This window comes from Dermacentor variabilis, chromosome 5 (genome assembly GCF_050947875.1).
Source record: "Dermacentor variabilis isolate Ectoservices chromosome 5, ASM5094787v1, whole genome shotgun sequence".
NCBI classification, from domain to species: domain Eukaryota; kingdom Metazoa; phylum Arthropoda; class Arachnida; order Ixodida; family Ixodidae; genus Dermacentor; species Dermacentor variabilis.
In genome coordinates this window covers 152,760,190-152,781,587 of record NC_134572.1, presented here as the reverse complement: position 1 = coordinate 152,781,587, position 21,398 = coordinate 152,760,190, and the positions used below count along the sequence as shown (strand labels likewise).

Below are 21,398 nucleotides of genomic sequence, written 5' to 3'. Positions count from 1 at the left end.
CGTCTGCAGCAGGGAACAGCGGCACATTTGAGTTGTCGCCTATTAAAAGCGTGCAGTGTGCTTCCAATGGTACATGCTGTGAAATAGATAGGTGAAGATGCTTAGCGCAGTAGGGTTGGTGGCTATAACTGTGAATGCGGCAGGCGACAACCCAGGAGGAGGTTTACTGGAATAAGAAACCGTGTGCATGCCGGCGTTTTCATGTGAGATGGGCGGGCAGGCAGGCGGGCGGGCGGGCGGGCGGGCGGGCGGGCGAGCATTGCATGGAAGCTACTGCTGCGGATGGCTACGGTTCTTGTCTCATGCCCCTCACGCCTTTTCTTTTTACATGAGATATACTGGCCAGGAAACGTATCGTGTGATCGCAGTTTGGCAAACTACTGAACGTTAATGCAAAAGATCACATTTTCCAGGAACATATGAAATGGTAAAAAAATAAGCATAAAGGCACCTTCACCAAAGGCGGAGCAGACAAGCGAATCCGGCCAAGCTGCCGCGGATTTTCCGCTTTGCGGAAAATACGCGTCCGCTTGGCTGGATCGTGCAGGGACTGATCTTTTCCATGCGAACAAGTTGGCCGCTTTGGCCACAGCCAATCAGAACCCGACACGGCGGAGCGCTGGTGAACGAATGTAAACAAATGACTTTCTCTGGGCTTTTCGCTTCTGTTCTTGAAAAGCGTCAAAACGGCAAGTTGGGCCAGTTGGGCCGACGACACGGCGCCGTGTTGTCGCTTTATACCTTCTTTTGTCCTTGTCTTGTGTTGCGCTGTAACAAATCTTGAAAAGCGACTATACAAGTGGCAACTAAAATGCCAACGATCTCGTCTTCTTCGTCTGAGCTCATCATTTTGCAGAAGTAGATAGCGGACGGGAGCGCGCCAACCAACGACGAAAAAACATATCGAAAGTGCGCGTACAAACCCAAAGTGCCGCGAGATGGCGGCACGTCCCTGAAATTGCTAAAGATATTGCGAGATGCCCCGCCTTCCCGGCAGCGCGGACAGCCAGACAACGCGGCTGGTCTGAAAAGGTGCGGGCACGTGCCGCCTCGTCGCTTTGAAAATCCGCATATCCGCTTAGACACTCCACTTTCGGTGTGAATGTGCCTTAACTGTGTTGGGTCATTTCTTGTGTTCTCTATAGCAGACATTGGCATGGGAAAATTGTACATAACAGGATCATGTCAACAAGGTTCTGCTGTACTCATTTTGTGTCTTTAATGCATTCTCTGTTCTCCAGAAGTGATGCAAAAAAGAAACATTGCATATTTGTTGTGCCATCTATAGAGAGGTCAGCTAAACACACCAAGTATGCAAGATAAATTTGTGGCAGCAAGTGAAGCAGAATGTCTCTGTCCTCTGTCGCTCTGTTGCAAGAGAGGGCAGCCATGGTGAACCGGTCTTGTGGCAGGTCTCTCCGTACTTTGATTGTCGAAGGTGTCTGCGAGTTGTCATTGATTGAATTCTGAATCGGAAGAAAGCAACAACAAAGAGCCAGTTTCTATAAAGCCTGAAATGTGCACTCAGCGAATACATGAAATGCTGGCAGGGGCTGAAGATTGGCAGGGCAGCAATGGCCAGCAGTGTATCAGGTCTGTCTGCACTATAACAGACGAAGGAATTCGTCAGCTGTTTGTAAGTACTGAAATGTGAGAAAGCGATGACAAAGAACCAGCTTGCGAACTTTCCAGTTGGAGTGTAGTATTTCTACTGCGCTTTCTTAGGGCTTTCTTGATATTGTAGCCGCAAAATGTTCGGCTGCTCTCGGAGCAATCAGGTGAGCCACCTGAATGGATTATCTGCCAGATCTCGATCATGCTCCCAGCTTGAAGGTGACAGCGCCTACGAGCGCTCCGAGTGAACTATGCGAATGTGTCCCAGACACTCTATTTTCACTCAGCTGAGTGTAAAACACTCATTGAGAGCGCTTGAAAGCAACCATCCGAATGTGCCATTAGCAAAGCCGCCGCAGAGCCGATAATCATCTAAATTTTTTGTTAGCAGACTTTAATCAGCACCTTAATAGATGGCAAAGCCACCTGGTACTGGTCAGGTAGCAGATATGTAGCAGATCACAGAAGATGGCCTGTGAGGTCTTCAGGGTGCTGTCTACGCCACTCAATGTTGGAGGTCGTGCCCAGGCTCTGCTAGTTGCCAACGAACCAAGTTCTCTCTCATTTGGATTTGAAAATGGAGGCATTTTCTTTTTAAAGCAAACACTGTTCATACTCATGGGATCTATGCAATTTTTTTCTCAAGAAACCAAAGCAAACCTTCGAGGTGCACTTAATGTGCAGGGTAAATATTATGGGAACCCAAGGTAACTTTTTCAATGCAAATGGGGGGGGGGGGTACCTTTACTAGTGCAAATATGAATCACGCCTGCCACTCGCCATAAAGATGCGTAAACCCGCAAAAAAGAAATGAAATAAGGTGAATCTCACAGGTACGCCTGTGATGTCGTACGCCTGTCTACTTGGCAAACAAGGAACCGCATCGAATGGACTCGCGTGGGAAAGAAGTGCAGGAAGAACACTGCCAAGAACAAGTAAACATACGAAAGTCTAAAATTAAGATTTTTATTGTAGCATACAATTTAAAAAAAGAAAGAAAAAGGGTACATGCCTGGTTAGTACTAAGGGCACATGTACGTGGTACTAAGTTCAAAATCCGGGTGAACCCATTGCTCTCAATTCATGCAAAACTCTCAAGGCCCACCATTTTAATGCCTGTTGCTATAGAATGATGACAGTAAATACAGATGGGTCAGCAATTGTGTTCGTGTTAATTTGTGATGCGATGTTGTGGCGAATATTCTTCTTTACTTATGCTTCATTTGTACTGTTATGTTATCTGTGTATGTAGCAAATGTGATGTGATACGTACTGGTACAGTAAACGATTTGGCACGACAAACCTCAAATGGCAAACATTGATCTGTTTATGCTGAAAAGTTAGCCCCGTGAAATGTTGATGGTGCTGCTGTGCCTCCACAAGAGGCCATTGCAGGACGTATGGGTTTCTATAGAAGTTTCGCTACCACGTGTACCTTGGTGGTTTGGTTCCACAACAGCTTGTCCTCACAGCCGCTTCCGGCCGTGTGTCGTGATCACAAGCATCACGTTAAAGGACTACATTTCCGCATCTGTTTTGACAAGCACACTGTGTGCACCTCTTTCCTCTGACCGTCCTTCTCATCAGCATGTCAAAGTTTATCTTTTGTCTGATCAGCGTTTCCGTTTTGTGAGCAGATGAGCTCTCTATCCCGCAGCAGGTGTATAACTTGACTTAGGGCCCATCGCACACAGCAAAACCGAAGATGCAGAAAAGCGAGCAACAGACATGCGAATGTGACACTGTTTCCCACTATGCTCTCCTGTGCTGCCAGCTGCACCACCGCGCATTGCACGCACTCCCCTATTACGTCAGAGTAAAGTTGCGTTTTTTGCTCTGTCCAGTCCGCAAGGTACCTTTGCGCCAGCAAGCATGCAGTAAGAACAGGCCCAACGTTTCGTGGTCACTCTTTCTGTCAGGTCTGGGGAAGCTCTGGTGCAGCGTGTTCTGACCGCATGTTTGCCACCAGTGTTCTCTCCCGATGTCTTTGCTGCCAGCTTCTCGGCGTTTCTCAGATGGAATTATTAAGTACTTCCAACACAGAGACGGGCATCAAGATTAAGTGGGCTTGCTCTGGACACATGTGCAAGAGTAAAAGATTCTAGTTTCTCTGAAAAACTACAGCACGGCCGTTCAACGGTGGGACTGCACAGGAGCAAACTTTGGGGTGCGTTTATTATGCAAGTGCATTCATTATGCGAGTATATATGGTAGCTTTCTTTGCGTCTCGCCTACTTTCGCACTTGGTGGTGGGTGGTTCAAACTTCACCATCGATGCGAAGGTGCCGATGCAAAGAAGACGTGCTCTTGCATAACCAAGTTGCTGGTCACGTTCATTGCCTAAAGCCAACTAGCTCTTTGAGACGCGCATGCTTTCGCGTGTGAGCTTTGTGGCATCTGAGGATTTAGATGCTGGGGCGCAGCGCACGCTCGTGCCGCTGGAGACACCACACGGCAAATTCCTTTACAAGAATGGCCCCCATACCACTGCTACCGATGTGCTAGTTAACGGCTCTTTCCTGTACGAAATGACATGATGGAATGACAAGCACTGTGTACATTCTATAAATTTTATTTCTGTCCTGCCACCTATGTAATTTTTTTTTTTCTTATAATTAGCCACCGAGGGTCCCGGTTACTGTCTTCGACTTTGGGACCCTCGTCTGTAAAACAAAAATGTAAACATTTCTTTGTTTGCAATGAATAAACTTGATTTGATTTGATTTGAAATATGCTGTTACAAATAGGATACACATTTGTGCCCATCATTCCTTTAACAAAGTGAATAGCTTTATGGAGTTGCTCTATTTGTTTATGTTTGCAATTGTCATTTATAGTTTCTTCACAGTTTTTCTAGTTTTAGCATTACAAGCGTTTTTAATGCAAGAGCGTTAAGGAGCCCATGAAAAGCCCATGTACACAACTTACATTCGCCCACAACTAGAGTACGCGTCATCAGTATGGGACCCCGGTCATGACACCCTCATACACTCTCTAGAGGCAATACAGAATCGATCAGCCCGTTTCATTCTCACCAACTACCAAAGAACTGCGAGTGTCACTAACATGAAAGCTCTCCTTCACCTCCCGCTGTTATCAACCCGTAGAAAACTATCTCGCATATGTCTTTTCCATAAAATCTACTACCATAACACATATTTACGCTCTATCTTTGTCCAACCACCACCATACATTTCATCTCGCATAGACCACCGCCAAAAGGTAAACATTCCGCACTGCAACACCGTTGGCTTTTCATACTCATTTCTTCCCCAAACGAGCAAAGATTGGAATAACTTACCCGCATTACTTACAAGCATTATTGACACCAATAACTTTAAAAGCACACTTCAAAGCTTCATGTTATAAATAATTGTTGCGTTTGCTTGTTCTGTATAATAACTGCTTTTATGCCATTGTTTTACATTATTGCTTGTATTTTTATATCGTATGTTCTTTCCTTTCTTTATTTTGTTCCGCCATGTATTTTTGCCACGCTCACAAGTTTCTATTTACCATTCTTGTTTTGTATACGATGTTTTTTGCCATGTTGTTTGCCTTCCCTCCTTATTTTGTGATTGCCTCTGTATTTACTTACTTTGCCCCTCCCCTCTGCAATGTACAACCGTACCTTGAGGGTATGATAAATAAATAAATAAATAAATAAATAAATAAAATATCCAACATCCCACATCGGCATCCAGCGTCGTCGTCGCCTTGGCAAAAAGAATTCCGGACCAAATTACGAACCATGCATACCCAACCATTTCTCTACCACCAAAGTTGCTCGTACCTTGTCTTTCATTCTTTACAAAATTATGGCTCATTCACACCGGCGACTTGAGGAGGTCGCGCAACCATTTGTGACTCGCGACCAAAAAGCGACCGAAGGCGAATGATGTTCACACCAGCAAGCCCGGCTGAGCGCGACCTGCAAGTCGCAATCCCGGAGATTATCGTTCTCAGCGAGAACTCTCGGAATCTACGTGGAATTTGCCGCGACGCGGGAGGAGGCCGGACGTAGACACATGAAAGATCACTTCCGGTGCACCGCTGATTGCTTTATCAATTTTGCGACCACAGTCGCACGACTGAAAAATCGAGCACCGAGCGGCTGGCCCAAAATGGACGCTTTTCGAGAAAAGCGACCATCGCACAACCAACTTGGTCGCGCGACCACTGTCAATCGCCGGTGTGAATGAGCCTTTATTCCTCGAAATTTTGAGAATGGCAGCCCACAAACAATGTAATGGAAAAAACACCGACAGTGCATGGCCTTATATTAGCTCTTCTCAGACTGAAATATTAAAAGTGCGAGACAATAACAGCAGATCGACCCACGCAAGAGGCCACGTTTCTACCAAAAAGCTCGCCTTGGTGCATAGTGTTCGCAGCCAGCATTACATAAGCTTCAGTTGCTGGGATGCATGAAAAGCAGTAAGGGGTCTTTCAGTGCTATCGCATTCCACTCTTAAAGGCGAAGCTTAAGCATCCTCTAAATTTCTGTTGCTAGCTTTTCAAAATGCACGCACTCATATTTCAGACGTAAGATTTTTTTATGAGTGCTCTTGTAGATCTGTACTGCCTAAAACTAGGCTTTTCATGCTTTCAGAAATGTTGTTGCAGCTGGTTTTTAAGATATCTTGCATTCCTATTTCAGGATCCCTGCCAAGCTTTGTTTACAAGAAGTACTTCCAAGTGATCCTTCGTGGACTCACGGCCAGAGCGACAGCAGAGGGCCGGGAGTACTCGGACTCAAAAACTGAGGCGGTGCTTTCCTTGGCACGTTTTTGCATCTCGGTTGGGGTCGAGGAAGGAGGCGTGTCGCCTTCCCAGATTGGAACCATACTCGACATCCTAATCCAAGGAATGGATGACTACACGCACTGCCCAAAAAGGGGAGACGCGGGAGCCAACGTCAGGAAAGCCTGCATGACGTCATTTAAGGTCCGTCGAGGCTTTTGACACTGTTATCACCACTGTACATGCGCTAGTGCATGTGTCCAAATCAAGCGTGAATGGTGTCAGCTCAGATAGCTGTAGAAAAGTTTGCAGTATGTGGTTGATGTATGCTGATCCCTCTGGTGTGTTGTTTTTCTTGGTGTTGACAGAACCAGCAAAGAGATGCTGATTTTTCTCATTCTCGTCACTCATCACTGTGAAAGCATTTTAACACTTTGTATGTAGTGTCAGTAGCTAGCCATTACCCTGACTCGTGCAAAGTTAGTACTCCGTGAAGATTTTGAAAAGGAAAGTGTGTGGGTATTGCATAAATTATTGCAACCATACAAAACCAGCAGACAACAAAGCCAAGGTAAGCCTAGGTGAAATGAACTATGGTTTTTGGATAACACATGTAATTAATTATCAGTAAGAATTAATTATCAGACAATGAAGACAAGGAAAGCATAGATTAAACAAACCATGTGTTTTGGATAAAGCTTAGAATTATTGCTAAAATGAAACTGTGACTGTAAAAGCTTCATTTTATAATTATAAAAAAGGAAAGTGGAAGTGGGGAAAAAAAAACGGCTTGCTGCTGGCGGGAGCTGAAGTCACAAACTCTGCAAGACACGTATGATGTACTGCCAATTGTACTACTGTAGTGGGCGCATCTTCATCTACTCTTTTCAGTACTTGTGTAGTTCATTTAGAAGAATGGGGAAGCCTACTATGGAACCCCATACTGTCGACTTCCATTAATTTGGCCCTGATGGGACCGACGAAACTGATCGCATTATGCGGCGGGTCAAATTTAACAAGATGCAGAAAAAAAGACTTCGAAACACACTGCCAATTCACTTGGCAGTGGTATTTGCCCAATTCTGACATGGCCCCAAATCAAACGTGCACCAAGTTTCTGTGTGTTCAAAGTAGAAAGATAATGTAGAAGTGACATTAAAGCTCCTAAACAAAGTAGAAAGCTAATGTGCAACTGATTTTTTACCAAAAAACATAAGCAAGGTGTAATATGCGTTACCCACTGATGGCCAATTTCTTAAAGTCTACTTTGGCGCAATATATTTCTATTATGCGGTAAAGCACACGAACTCTGTGAAAGTGATTTTTGTTTCATATTCCACTGCATTGCGCAGGCAGTTCCGGCCCAATTTTCTCGAAATAAGAACGTCGCATGTTCAAATTGGATAACTATCATAGTCGTCGGATATTGTGAACAACGGTTATGGCTTGAGAATCTTGCTAGAGCAGGCCAAAAATAGGTGCTTTCGACAGGAGTAGTGTGTTAAACACATTGACTGACCCCTAAGCTCCACTGAGACTGACACTTCTACTAAAGGGGTTATACTGGTTATACTTAGGGGTGTGCAAATATTTGAACATGTCGAATATTAGAGAATGTTACATTTTTAATATTGATATTCAATTAGAAAAATAGATATTCGGAAACGTCAGAATATTTGCTTCGATATGAATATTCGAATCAAATCGAATATATTGCTGGCTTTGTGGGAGCAAACACAATTCTTAGCATTTGTTTCTATCTAATCTAAAAATATTGGGGTGATTTTGTGCTCAATGTTGTGATGCTTTCGTGCTGCTAGCGAAATTATGCCTATAAAGCATGCCTAGCGACTAAATGTCTAAACTTGCGGGAAAGCCAGCCTCTCAGTAGCAAGGGGCATGGGTTTGCAGACAGCGAGGGTGCACTTTTTCTTTTTTTCCCTTTTGCAGCGCCATCCCCAATTCTGAGCTTATTGCTTGGAAGCAAGTGCGATGAGTGACAACTAGTACAGGGTTGAATGCCTCTGAGTTTGCAGGCATTTGATGACTTAGGCTGACGGGGACAGCTAGTGGGAATTACTAAATTTACCATGTTAACAGAAGCCAAATACAGTAGAACCCTGCTGTTGCGTTCCTCACTGCTGCGTTTTCCCGGCTGCTACGTCGTTTTCATCCGGTCCCGGCATAGCTTCCATAGGATCCAATGTATAAGGAACCCCGCTGTTACGTAGTAGCTTTGAAAACGTTCCCGCATGATACGTCGCAACTTAGCACCCCGAACCCACCTGGGCTAAAGTAGGCAACGCGCTCCAACCGCCATTTTGGCTTTTGACGAGTTTTGGCCAGGCTTGGCCGGGCTTGGCTATAGAACTGGCTGCAAGAAGCCGCAGGCCAGTTCGAGAGGCCGCCACTAAGTGGCCATTCGTGAAAAATGCTCTCACTATCATCACTGTGATTACGGTCACCGCGTGGTTTTTGGATGGGTCGACTCACGGAGGAAGGAAACTCGGGAGAGGCGGAGAGGCCCACACGTCACTCTTTGTGAAGCTAAAGTGAAGCCGGAAGTTGGCGTTGCTCCGCCTGTCGGGCCAGCTCTCGTCTCTTGTTTACGTTTCTCGCGAAACCACGCCGCGCCGCGCGCAACCGGACTGCTCGGACGCGCGCGCTCCGCAGCAATACTAAACAATCGTTAGCACGTTAGCATGACTACGCCAAATAGGGCAAAATTTCCCGCGGATGTTCCTTCGTCCGTTGCCATTGCCGTGGCGCGGTGACGACGAGGAGCACGAGCCGCATGATGCCGGGGAGTTGCCAAATCCTAGCTTTGGAGAAGCCGTCGCGGCTCTGGACTGCCTCCGCAGGTACGTCGCACCTCACAGCGACGCTGACAACAATGCGGCCTTCCAGGCTATTGAGAAACATGTGGTGGTTTCTAGCGAGCGAAAGAAACGGCAAGCCACCATTCTGGAATTTTTTAACTCTTAAGCGCACTCTGTGGAAATAAATTGTCTATAGTTGAAGCTGCACTTTATTCATTCATTTTCAGAGCTTTCCTCACTGTTGCGTTTTCCCGGCTGTTACGTTTTTTTTCCCCGGTCCGGTGAAAAACGTATGAACGGGGTTCCACTGTACACAGTGTTTTTGTATAACAGCTAACCAGTCTATTTTTCTAACATTGACAATGCGATTGCAATGTTTCAACATAGCAAATTAACCCAACTTGTTAATAAATGGATGTGCATATCATTATTCTATATTTGATTCAATACAGTCGTCGACCGTTTATTCGGACTTCATGGGGACTGTGGAAATGTCCGAATAAACAGGTGTCCGAAAAAGCAAAATAAGAAAACAAAAAGAAATCCGTTATTTCCCCGCACTCATTCGGGCTCAGCAGTAGGCTTGAAGAAATCATGAATTCGCCATTGCACGCTGTTTCGTTTACGTGCAATCAGATAAGTCTGAATCTCGGAGAGAGTCGTACGGTCACTATAGGTGGCTGAAAGCACAGTCACTGCTTGTACAAGCTCCGCATGCGACGGCAGCGTAGCACATGGTGCTTCATCTTCCGACTCGCAGTCATCGGTTGGCGGTGCAGCAGAAACCTGACGAATGATCTCGTCGTCGTCGAGTTCTGCGCATGTCAGTACGGCAGTGTCAGCACCTGTGAAACTGTCAAATGAGACGGTGTCCAGTATTGCAATGCAACCACTGCACAGGTCTCGGCAGAACATTTTCGGCGTCAGTAGGGAGCACATCGGAAGGCGACAAATCTTAGGCCTCCCGGCACCCGCTTGCTGGCATTCCTCAGCGCAGTCTGCGCAGGCACTGTCGGTGCCATTAGACACTTGACGTAATGTTTCCGTACGCCGCGTTGCATGACCGCAACCTCGACACAGCACAGAAAGCAAACATTACCACGCTGTCACGCCGACACCAGTCGCATAAATGAAAAACATGGCCTACTCGCAGCATCGTGTACGAAGAGACTAATCAGCTGCTGGATTGTCTTGACATGGCTTACTAAGCTGAGACCGGAGCTGCTGTAGCTACGAACCAGGCAGAAACGATGATGATGAGCGGGGATTTACAGTAGCGCCACTTCGTGGGGCAGCAAGGAGGCTCCGTTCAAAACAAAAATGATGTTTAGCAAGTTGAATTATGCACTGGTAAGATTCGGTGCATGGTGCTTTCGATCGGGTTGGCTCAAGGAGTGTCCGAAAAATCAGACGAGAGTTTGCAGGGTGTCCGTACTTTCAGCAGTTGTTATACATTATGGTCTATGGGGAGAATAGCGGTGCCGCAAAGCAGACCGAATAATCGAGCATGTCCGAATTTTTGGAGTCCGAAAAATCAGTTGGCGACTGTATTCGAAGCTTGGTGTTCATACTATATTCATATTTGGAAATTTTTATATTTGCACACCTCTACTTATAATTGCAGTCACCATAAGGGTCAAGCACGTGTGCTGACTGGTAACGTTCAAATTATTTAGTCAAGGCCAATTTCAGGATCAAAAGAACCAAAGTTTGCACCCATATAAATGCTAGGGCACCAGCCAGGACCTTTGGTTGAGTTCGATTTAACCGGAAAATTGAATTAACTGGAGTCAAATTAATGAGTCTGCTGTATAATGCATGAAAATAGGGAGAAAATGCCAGCTTTGTAATTAGTATCTTCAAAGCTCACAATTATGCCAAGCTATAAGTAGAACCTTCTTGATACGATCCTGTTTTGTACAATTTCTTGGCACTAATGTTAGCGATTGAGAGCACAAAAAATGATCCAGTAGAGTTGCACTTACTTTTACCAGTTCATGCTTTTCTGGGAAACACAACTGTTAGGCACTGACATCGACTACATCACTAAACCGCAATCGTATGATAGGATTTCTGGCCGCTCGATCCTATGTAAACAAGAAAACGCACAACGCACAACGCACACACGATTGAGAATAGTGTATAGCAGCCCGCCGCAGCAACTTCACCACAATATTCGCTCGCCCATCTCACATGAAAACGCCGAGACGCACTCAGTTTCCTATTCCGGTACCAGCAATTCTCCGGCGGCGGCGCACACCGCATTCACAGCTATCGCCACCAACCGTATTGCGATAAGCATCTTCACCTATCTGTTTCACAGCGCGTGGAGTGTAGTGCCGTTGGTAGCGTACTGCCGTTGCCTGCTGTGGGCGGCTCGATGTGAGTGCCACATTTCACTTCATTGGCGTCCAGCATCGCCCACCAGCTCAATTTCATTTCAGTTTCCTGTTGCAGTCTTAAAACACTGCAATAGGAAAACAGCAAAACCGCCCACAACAAAGCACCAGCTCGACGAGTGTCTCATGCCTCGTGTGCAACAATTCGCACAACGCTTCACATTACATAGACGTCAACTACAGTTGAGTTGGTCAGAGTTTTTAGTCGCTTTGGATCATACATTTCTTTGGTTAGTACGTTATTTCTCGCATCTTTTTCCAAAACGTATGAACGAGGTTCTACTGTAAATATGAAAGGGAAGGCCCAAATTGCTTTGAGAAGCTTTGGGGCTACACACACATACCCAGCACAAAAGTGTTTATTGACCCTGAATGGTCATTGTGAATTTTACTTGTATATCAACACGTTAGATTCAAATCCACACACAGTGAGTACCGTATGAACCGGAATATATTTCGACCCCTGACCATGACTTGACCAGACAGTGGCTCATAATGTGCTAAAGACTGCTATGGAAAACGAGAAACAACCTTGGCTGTTTGTTTCCTCTAAAAAAAAATCTTGACTTATATTCGGGTTTATATCTGGTAATTATTCCTTGAAAACTAATAAGGAGTTGCTTCCCACATGGCTCACAACTGTACAGTGAACCACAAAATTTTATGGACCACGGAATATAAAAACAAAGCTAAATATCTCCTGGTGCTACTAACAGTTCAATTAGATGGGGACACGAGACAAGAAAACGACACCACGAGCGCTGCTAATTACGCTGTTAACACCAGGATGAAAAACCAACAAACCCAAGCTTCTGGTCTATTGAATATCTCTGCAGCCTCACAATGCAGCCACATGTTCACATTTGCAGCTTCTACTAGCATATGCGAACAACTTTGTGATGTATGGTTTTACTGACTTACAGTTACAGGCTGCTCGGAAATTGAACATTTTCTGAGATGTCGTGGTCCACAAAATTTTGTGGTTCACTGTATGTGTATTAAATCTAGCCTAGGAGTGCCAGCCACTGTCATTTGCGACCTTTATGTAGATGTGTAGCCTTCTTTCAACCACAGGTGTTGTGCAGTGCGTGATTGACTGGACAGTGAACTTGTATGCTTTCCTTGGCTTCATTTTCTGTTGGCTTCTTAAGGTTGCCCTAAAAACAGACCCCCTTGGTTTCCCAAATTCTTCTCACCCATGAGTTACTACAGTGCCTTAAAATGCTTAATCCGCCTTTTGCGATGCATTGTGGTGCCACCGTGCGGTGGCCACGAGAAACAATTTAGCAGGCACCGCGACACCGCGACAGCCGCCCCACGCGAGACTCGCGGCCAAACAAGCAGCGTGTGAGACAAGACCGAAACAACGTACACACGCCATCATATTTTGTCATCGTCAGCTAGCCATGGAGACCACTGGTGAATGCTTTGTACCCGGAGGTTTCTTCAGCGTGACGAACGGCTGGAAGAAGAGCTTTGGCAACACTTTACAAGCTCCTCCTTGACCTGAAACTGTTGCACCTGTGGCATAAAGTGAATAAGTAATAAAACAGCATGAGTACACATAAAAATGCATGGCTCAAATAGGGTATGAGGTGTAGTTCTTAGGGTGAATATCACGTTTCACCACTGCATGTCTTGCTTTATGGTGTGCCATAGTGCTAGGCGTACATAGATACACAGGCAGTGGGGAGGCCAACAGAATGCAAAGTTGCATATGTTATTTACCCACATGAAGTGTGTGTACATCTACAAAAATGCCAAAAAATGGTCAGAATGACCAAAATCGGTTATATGTACCTCCTGTTTGTGGGGCACCTGTCTTCCTCTCAGAACTTGCCGCGGCACGGACACAGCGGTCGACTGCGTCCTTTTTTTTGGGCTAGTCCGTGTATACAAATAGTGTCGGTATGAAGTGCAGATGTCTGGGTGACAGCAAAGTCGACCTTGAAATGTGTCGGTTACACAATTAAGGCTAAACCCCATGAGAGCGATTTTGTGCGCGACAGCACTGAGTGATGGCTTCAAGCGACAGATCGGGCCAACACTAGTCACGTCATGCTAGTTTCGGCGCCTACATTGCTGCCCTCATACCAGCAACACCGGGGAGACGTCACTCAAAGTCATCGTGTGCATGGGGTATGATTCGTAGGCGACAAGCGAACACGACAGCCATCTCAGTTGCGTCACTTGTCGCTGTCATGCGCAAGATCGCTTGCATGGGGTTTATACTTAAGACGCGTCACTCTACTCCAGAAGATACCGCACAGGAAAATGAGCCTTTGTAAATACCGTACTACATCCCAATTCGCTAAATGAACATAAACGCCTTCTGTAAGTAAATGTTACGTTACTTAGTGCCGACATGAATGACTAAACGACAACTAGCAATGATTGCTAACTAGCACTATCAACTACTTCTACAGAGCACGCTGTTTCCCACGTCAGCCCGGCAGTGCAGGTGAGCTTGGCTACTACACCGGCATCACAAGCATTCACTGAGCATTAATAAAGCTGCAAGTGTACATAGTGTGAAGTTGCGAAATGACGGCGTTCTAGCGGCGGACGCACAGAGACGATAGGAAAAAAAAAATACTTTGCGTTTCACTCAAGCAGGGCGCGCGAGCTCTGAGGTCATTTGTTTCGCTAGCTTAAACATACATTTGCGTCTTCGTCAAGATTATTTGTATGAGTCAGTAATGACAAAAACACAGAGGTAAACTGCATATGCCAATACATACCTGTCGCAAAGTGCTTCCCGCTCAGTCTAGATGCTGCTGACTGCTGCCACGAACGCCCTTGCGAATCTTCCTGCTTCACAGCCCTAATCCAGGCTTCATGGCGCTGTCGATCGCATTTTACTGACAGAAATTGGAAAATCCGCATTGCCCTGCTGGGATGGTCACAGGAGGTGCAGCCGTAAACGAGACATGACACTGGCATCGTGCCAAATCACAATGGCACTAATGTTCAACAGGCATTCCGTGAGTGCGGTAGCGAGACTGGAAAGGCTGACAAGTGAGTGAAAGAACTTTATTGGAGGTCTGGCGAGGACGCAAACTCATCGGACACCCGGCTAGTCGCACGTCGGGACTGGCAGATCTAGCCCACCGGCCCAGTCACGGGCACGCCGGACAGCCAGGATTTGCTTGTCTAGAGCGGGGCTACGCAGAAGCGAGTCCCACTCCTCCTTGCTGAACTTGGAGCATCTCGACCCACACTCCCAGAGCATGCGCGCTAGAGCGGAGGTCTGCCCGCAGGACGGGCAGGCATCATTGCGATATACGTCGGGGTAAACCGTGTAGAATGGCAAGAGATGGATATGTGCCAGTCTGTAAGAGTCTAAGAGAAACAGCTGGTGCCCTATTCTGACAAGTGCAGTGCCTGCCGTGGCCGGACTCCACTCACTCGGAGGAGAGAGTCGAGTCCGGCCGTGCGCCTGCCTTGTGAAACGCGGATTGCATTTCAGTTGTGGTTGCAGTAGAATCTCGGTGATACGATCACGGCTCGTACGAATTTTGGGGCGATACAAATTTTTCAGTGACCCCGGCCGACATCCATTACTCTACAACATGCTAGAGTACGGTTGTTGCGAACAGATTTTCGCCCCGCACCATTTCATACAAACAGATGTCACCTCACAGACTGCCTCCCATCTGTCTGCGGAATAGAACAGCGTGCGATCACGCATTGCCAAGCACACATCGGTTTGGCAGGTTGCTAGCGTCACCCACCAGCTGCGCCTTATATAGCCTCTGAGATGGTGCACGTAACGTGGTTAAACATGCGCAATCTCGGAGGCCCTGATGCGCCTTCGTGTACCTTCGCTGTGAGAGCACAGATGGCGCTGGCTGTGGAGGCGTTAAAACTCATTAGAATCTCAGTAGACACCTATCTCTCCTTTTAATGGGCTCATTGTGGTTTCTTTTTTTTTTGGCTCTGGTATACACTGACGCCAGGAATGCTTAACCAATTTTCTCTGCTTGTAAATAACTTATCTATAGATGTGAATTTCAAGGCTGTATTATTTGTATCATTTTATACTACTTGCTTTCTGTAATATAATTTCTTGCAGCATTCTATTGTTAATTTTTTTTTACCCGTATGCATTTCTGTTATACAATGTTCACTAATGTTCACTATTTTTTATTTCGTTTAACCATTATTGTATGTTTGTGTTCTCTTTATTGTGCACAGTGCCATTTCTGTAGAGGGTACAGACTCCGTCAAGCCGAATTCATTTGGCTTTTTGTCTGTACTCCTGTCATCTGTACATGTATAGATGCAAATAAACTTGAATTGAGGCTGCAGCCTGCTCACTCGGGGAAGTGACGCTTTTGTACGTGTGTTTTAGGGTGCCATATTGTTTCTGCTGCTACTGTGCTCGAAGTCACTTTTTTGTTCATGCTTCAAGCCTGTTTTCTGCATCACAACAAGCTACGTCTCACAATCGGAAAGCTCTGTCTTTTAAAGAGAAATCGAACATCCTGCGGAAGGTGGACAAGGACCCCAAGAAACAAATATTCACTGACAATTATGATACTCCGTAATGAAAAATTTGAGTGCAGGTCTATATGCACTTTCATTTCCTGATGTATTGGCTGGTGCAGACAGTCTGTCTCATGCATTAGAAATGGAGGAAAACATTTCAAAACAAATAATGCTCAAGCACATCGGTAACGGAGAGCAGTCAGTGATAGTCGAAATCTGATCTGCAGGTCCACCATGTCGGCTTTTATACATGACTCTTCGAAGGTTCCAGTGTAATCACTCGTGCCCACATGGCTTCCAGAAAGTACTACATAATTCTCATTGCACATACAGTCAGATTACAAACGCTGTGGCGCCATCTAGTAGCCGCGTGCGGCACTCTGCTTTCCTTCTCGCCCTTTCATCATACTCTCCTCCTCTGCTTTCTGCCTCATGTTTTCACTGTAGCCTCCTCCTCGCGCTCTCTTCACTATCGCCGCCTTTCATCCTCCACTGCACTCCGCATTCACTTTCATCTTTCACTGTGTTCGTTCGCTCAGTTACAAGGGACAACGCTGACGCTTGCCGCAGAAACGGGTGGCTAAGAGCTGTGCTCAAAAGGCAAACCAAGTTGGCGAAGGAGCTAGGCCTTGCAACATCGACATTGAGCACCATTGTTGGGCAATGTGAACACATCATGAAGAATGTGCTTTCCTTCAATGTCAATGCGAAGGCGGCCCCTCACATTAAGCTAGAAAAAGCTTTGCTGGAGGAAGTTACTGCAACCAACATGAATATCGACAGTGAGGCTTTGAGAGAGAAAGCCGTCGAGATTGCATTCACTTTGTGCATTGATGGATTGCAGGGTTCTGGCGGCTGGCTGCACCATTTCAAAACTATGTACGGTCTTGTGTACAAAAGCGTCTGTGGTGAAGGCAAAAGAGGTTGACAAGTCAATCATGAAGAATTGGCTCTGGACTACACTGCCATCGCTCATTGCAGAATATGAGCATCGAGATGACTTCAGTGCAGATGAGCCATGTCTGTTTTTCAACCTTCAGCCAGAGGAGAGCCTGTGCTTTAAAGGTGTAGCGTGCCAAGGAGGGAAAGAAAAGCAAGGAGCGATTACCGTTCTCTTTTGCAGCAACACTGACGGGTCTGAGAAACTTACACAGTGGTGGGGAAGTCTCAGAAGCCCCGATGTTTGAAGCGGGAGGTTTATCTGCCTTGCTTCAGTCACGCTAACAAAAAGCCGTAAAGGACAACAGCCCTGTTCGAAGAGTTCATCTCGCTCCTTGACAGAAGAATGGGAAACAAGAAGAGAAAAAATTGTCTTGATACTTGATCAGTGCGCTGCACACCCAAAGCTAGTGAAGCTTCACGTCAAGCTCGTATTTTTGCCCACAAACACAACCACGCACCTACAGCCGCTTGACGCTGGAGTCGTAAAGAATGCGAAGCATTATTCGATAGAATTTCTCGTGTGCCGCCTTCTTGCCAAAATTGATTGCAAGGATGGCGACTTGCGAGTAAGCCTGCTGGACACTATTCGCTTTATAGGCAAGACTTGGGGCTGAGTCACGCCAGTTATGATAGCCATCTGTTTCAATTAGTGCGACTTCTTCAGGAGTCTGCAGAGGTGCCCTCAGAGCCAGAGGACCCAAAAATTGAGGACTGGGACCAGCTTGATGCCAGGCGCTCTGTGGATAATTTTATCACTGCGGACGACAACCTTGCTACTTGTGGTTTGCACAGGTCCGAGGCTGCAAATTCCAGTGATGATTAAAGCGACGAAAATGCTGAGCGCAACAATGAGCAGCCACCACCAGCAGCTGAAACACTACACGCCCTCGACATCCCGTGGCGTGCTATGCCACGGATGAGTTCAGCGACGACATGTGCACGCATTTTCATTGGTATGGAAAGTGTCTGCTGGGTGACATGATGAAAGAGAAGAAACAGAAGGACATCAGGGATTTTATCTGCTGCAAATAAAATTTTTAGAGCGCAGCTTTTAGGTGCCCACTTCTGCGGTGAGCAGTCGACGTCAGCCTAACCAAGTGAACGAGCACAGCGAAGGATGAAAGAGCGAACGTGGAGTGCGGCAGGGGATGAAAGACGCAAGAAGGAAAGTGGGGAAGGGTATGGCGAAAGCGGTAGAAGAAAAGCATAGTGTAGCAATGATGGCTACAAGATGACGTCAGAGTAGCGCGCATCGTCTGGGAGGTCTGTCTGTGGCAGCTGCTGTGAATTGCTGCTGTGCCTCTTGTGATCTCCAGATTAGGGAGGAAGTTGCACCACACTTCGCTCCATTTGCAACATGCCGCACACAACAGATTGTCTTTGGCAGCTAATGCATTGCAAAATGAAAACATGTTCAGAGCTCCGCTCAAATTTCACATTAGGGAGTATCGTAATTGTCGATGAATTTTCGCTTTCAATGTGCTTTTTGCTTCTCTAAATAAAAAATTTGTTGCTATGAATTGCGTTAATTTAGCTTGCCAGTTTTCAATGTTATTCGATGATATGAATTTCTGATGATGCGAAAATGCTTCGTGACCCCATGAGATTCGTATCACCGAGGTCCCACGGTACTTCTATTTTGAATACAGTTAAATGTTTAATTGTCCGCACTGCAGGACCTCATCTGCTACCTTGCATCGGTACGGCCCAGTGCCATTCCCGAGGCACAGGTCTCCTCAATGATGTGCGCCTTAGCCCAACAGAGCGTGGAGCCTGTGGATAACGTGTGCCGCCTGGCGATAACAACTTTCATTGAGCTGCTGTACAAGTAAGAATTCGCTTCGGACTGATCCATTATGTCAACATTATAATCAAACATGCTCGGATTGCTGGCTTAAAAGGCACTCAAAAAAGTCCTCTCCACACCCCTATGTGGGCTGCAGGAGGAGCGTCTGGCACCGCTAACAGATTTAATGGTTAACATTTCTATTCTTCACAGAAGTATGCAATGAAACAACGAACGCTGCTTAAATGTTCTCACTGCAACAAATGTATACATTCATGTGCATTGTTCCTGTAGTAAAGCAAATAGCTTTCTAAAAGCATTCAGCTACCACTTACATAGACAATCGTTGTCAATGGTTTGTGCACATTTTCTCTCTCTCTTTTTCTTGCATGCAGCCTCGTCTGTTGCCACCACAACATTCACTCAATTCTTGTGCCCTAAATTGTAACGTCCTCCCTGATTTTCATACTTACAAAAGAAAACAAAGCAAATATTCTTGATTGTTCTATAGTGCTCTCATTACATTTTCGTGGTAAGAGCAAGAAATGGTGGCTTGTTTTTACTTGAAAAAATAAAATTCATGCACCCGAGCCACAGTGGACCAGGCATTACTCATTGGGCACCACCCACAGTAATTTCAATTTATCGCGAGCTTCAAACACTCGCAGTTCATCAATGCGCGGCATTAAGGATTGGAAGGTGGGGTTCCAGATCGGGGGACGGAATTTGGACACCACCTGTTCCAGTTTAAGTTGTGTACCCCATTCTAACACATGCGTCATATTTCCGTGAATTTTTCAGGAAAAGAAGTGCGTGTTAATATTAATCATAAATATGCCACTTAACAAAATGTACCATCTTTTGCGTACTAAGGCACTCCATTTTATTCTTTTTTTTTCAATTAACGCAGCACCCCAGAGATTCCATACATCCCCCACCGAGAGGAAGCATGCAAGATCCTGCCTGAAAACCTGGGGAGCCTTATCAACCTTCGGCACTCCAACGAGACGTTCCCCTACTGGAGCCAGCTGCTGCCGCTCGACTCGTATCGTGAACCCCTGCTCAAGGGATTCCTCGTCAGTGTGGGCGGCATGTCTGAGAACTTTGTAAGTTGTGCTGTTCTAGCCATTCACTTTGATCGTGTTCAGAGCACAACACATGAAAAAAATAAGGGACAGGCAGCTAGTGAAAGAGCCCTGACTTGCAACTATAATTTTATTTTCGTAGATAAGTGAAATATATATATATGCAGTAGACTCTCTGTACAAAGAACTTCAAGGGACTGAAGAAATCAGTTCCATTTAACAGGAGTTCTGTTTACTGAAAAATATGTGCAAAGGTACTGCATTTTGCACATATGCCCTCTTAATAGCATTTTAGTGAACTCAAAGCACTAGAAGCTGAATACAGCTGATAGCTTTTGAACAAAACATAGGAAATTACAAAAGGCTTTGGCACAGCATGTATGCATGTACTTGTCACTGTGCATTAAAAATGTATCAATTATCGCTTGCTTGAGCCCTTGCAAATGCATTTTCAAGATTGCTTTAACCATGGAACACAAGCTTTGCAAGAACATTTCATATCGCGGTTCTTTCAGAAAAAGAAAAATTATTGAGAGCCTGCATCTCTATTTCTGCTCCTTAAATGTGGTAGCTGCTTCTGTGGTAGCTACCTCTTGACATGCCTCTTCTGTCTCGTCCTCTTCTTCTTCATTGCATACCTTTGCAGTAATGCTTTCCACTGTGTCTTCAAGGCAGGTTGCAACATCACTGCATATGTGCACATGCTCGTCAAAGTCCAGTGGAATTTCCCTCGATGCACACTGCTCTAACAGGTCCTGCTTCTCAGTGGCATCTTCTTCACTATCATACTCGGGCAAATCCCCCATGTCAGAAGTCTGGCCATTGAGGAAAATCCTGCGTGCCTGAAGAAATTTGCTATGGTTCTTACCGTCAGTTGCCTCCAGGCATCAGTAATGAGGTGAATAGCATCAAGAATGTCTACCTTGCATTCTTTCTCCTGGCTCATGCATGCCAGCATCCTCTGCAGGAGACTCTTGCAGAAGCTAGCTTTGAAGGCTTGGATAACTCATTGATCCATGGGCTGTAACAGGGTTGTGGTATTAGCAGGTAGGAACTCTAACTGAATCGACTTCAGTCCCATTACAGTTGCATGTCCAGGGCTGTTCTCAACAAGGAAAAGGATTTTCCTTTTCTGCCGCAAAAAGCTTGCATCCTTGATGTGAAGCCACTTATTAAAGAGAGCCTGCGTCATCCACGCTTTTGTGTTCGACTCATAGGCTAAAGGCGAGGTTGCTATTCCCTTAAAACAGTGGGATCTTTTGACTTTCCGATCACTGGCAACTTCAGCTTGTCGCCGCCCGACATGTTGGCACCTAGGAGAACAGTTTCCCTCTCATTGCCAAGTTTGCCACCTGTGCATCGCTCACCTCTAAAAGTGAAACACCTCAGTGGCAGGAGCTTAAAAAGATTTGCCGTTTCATCCACATTGTAGATATCATCGGCCTTGAAGTGACTTAGGATCTCCAGAAGCCGTTTTGCCCACCAGTCGTGGCATGCAGTGGCATCAGCGGCTGCAGCT

At 45.9% G+C, this 21,398-nt stretch overlaps 1 protein-coding gene across 1 annotated transcript in view; it reads left to right on the top strand.

Moving 5' to 3' along the window:
• Positions 1–21,398, top strand: part of Tbcd (tubulin folding cofactor D) — a 95,694-nt gene that overhangs the window by 63,128 nt on the left and 11,168 nt on the right. Inside the window, exons 12-14 of the mRNA XM_075693650.1 lie at positions 6,275–6,561; positions 18,685–18,836; positions 19,705–19,900. Of these exons, the coding sequence (XP_075549765.1) occupies positions 6,275–6,561; positions 18,685–18,836; positions 19,705–19,900 (635 nt within the window). The remainder of the gene's footprint in view (positions 1–6,274; positions 6,562–18,684; positions 18,837–19,704; positions 19,901–21,398) is intronic.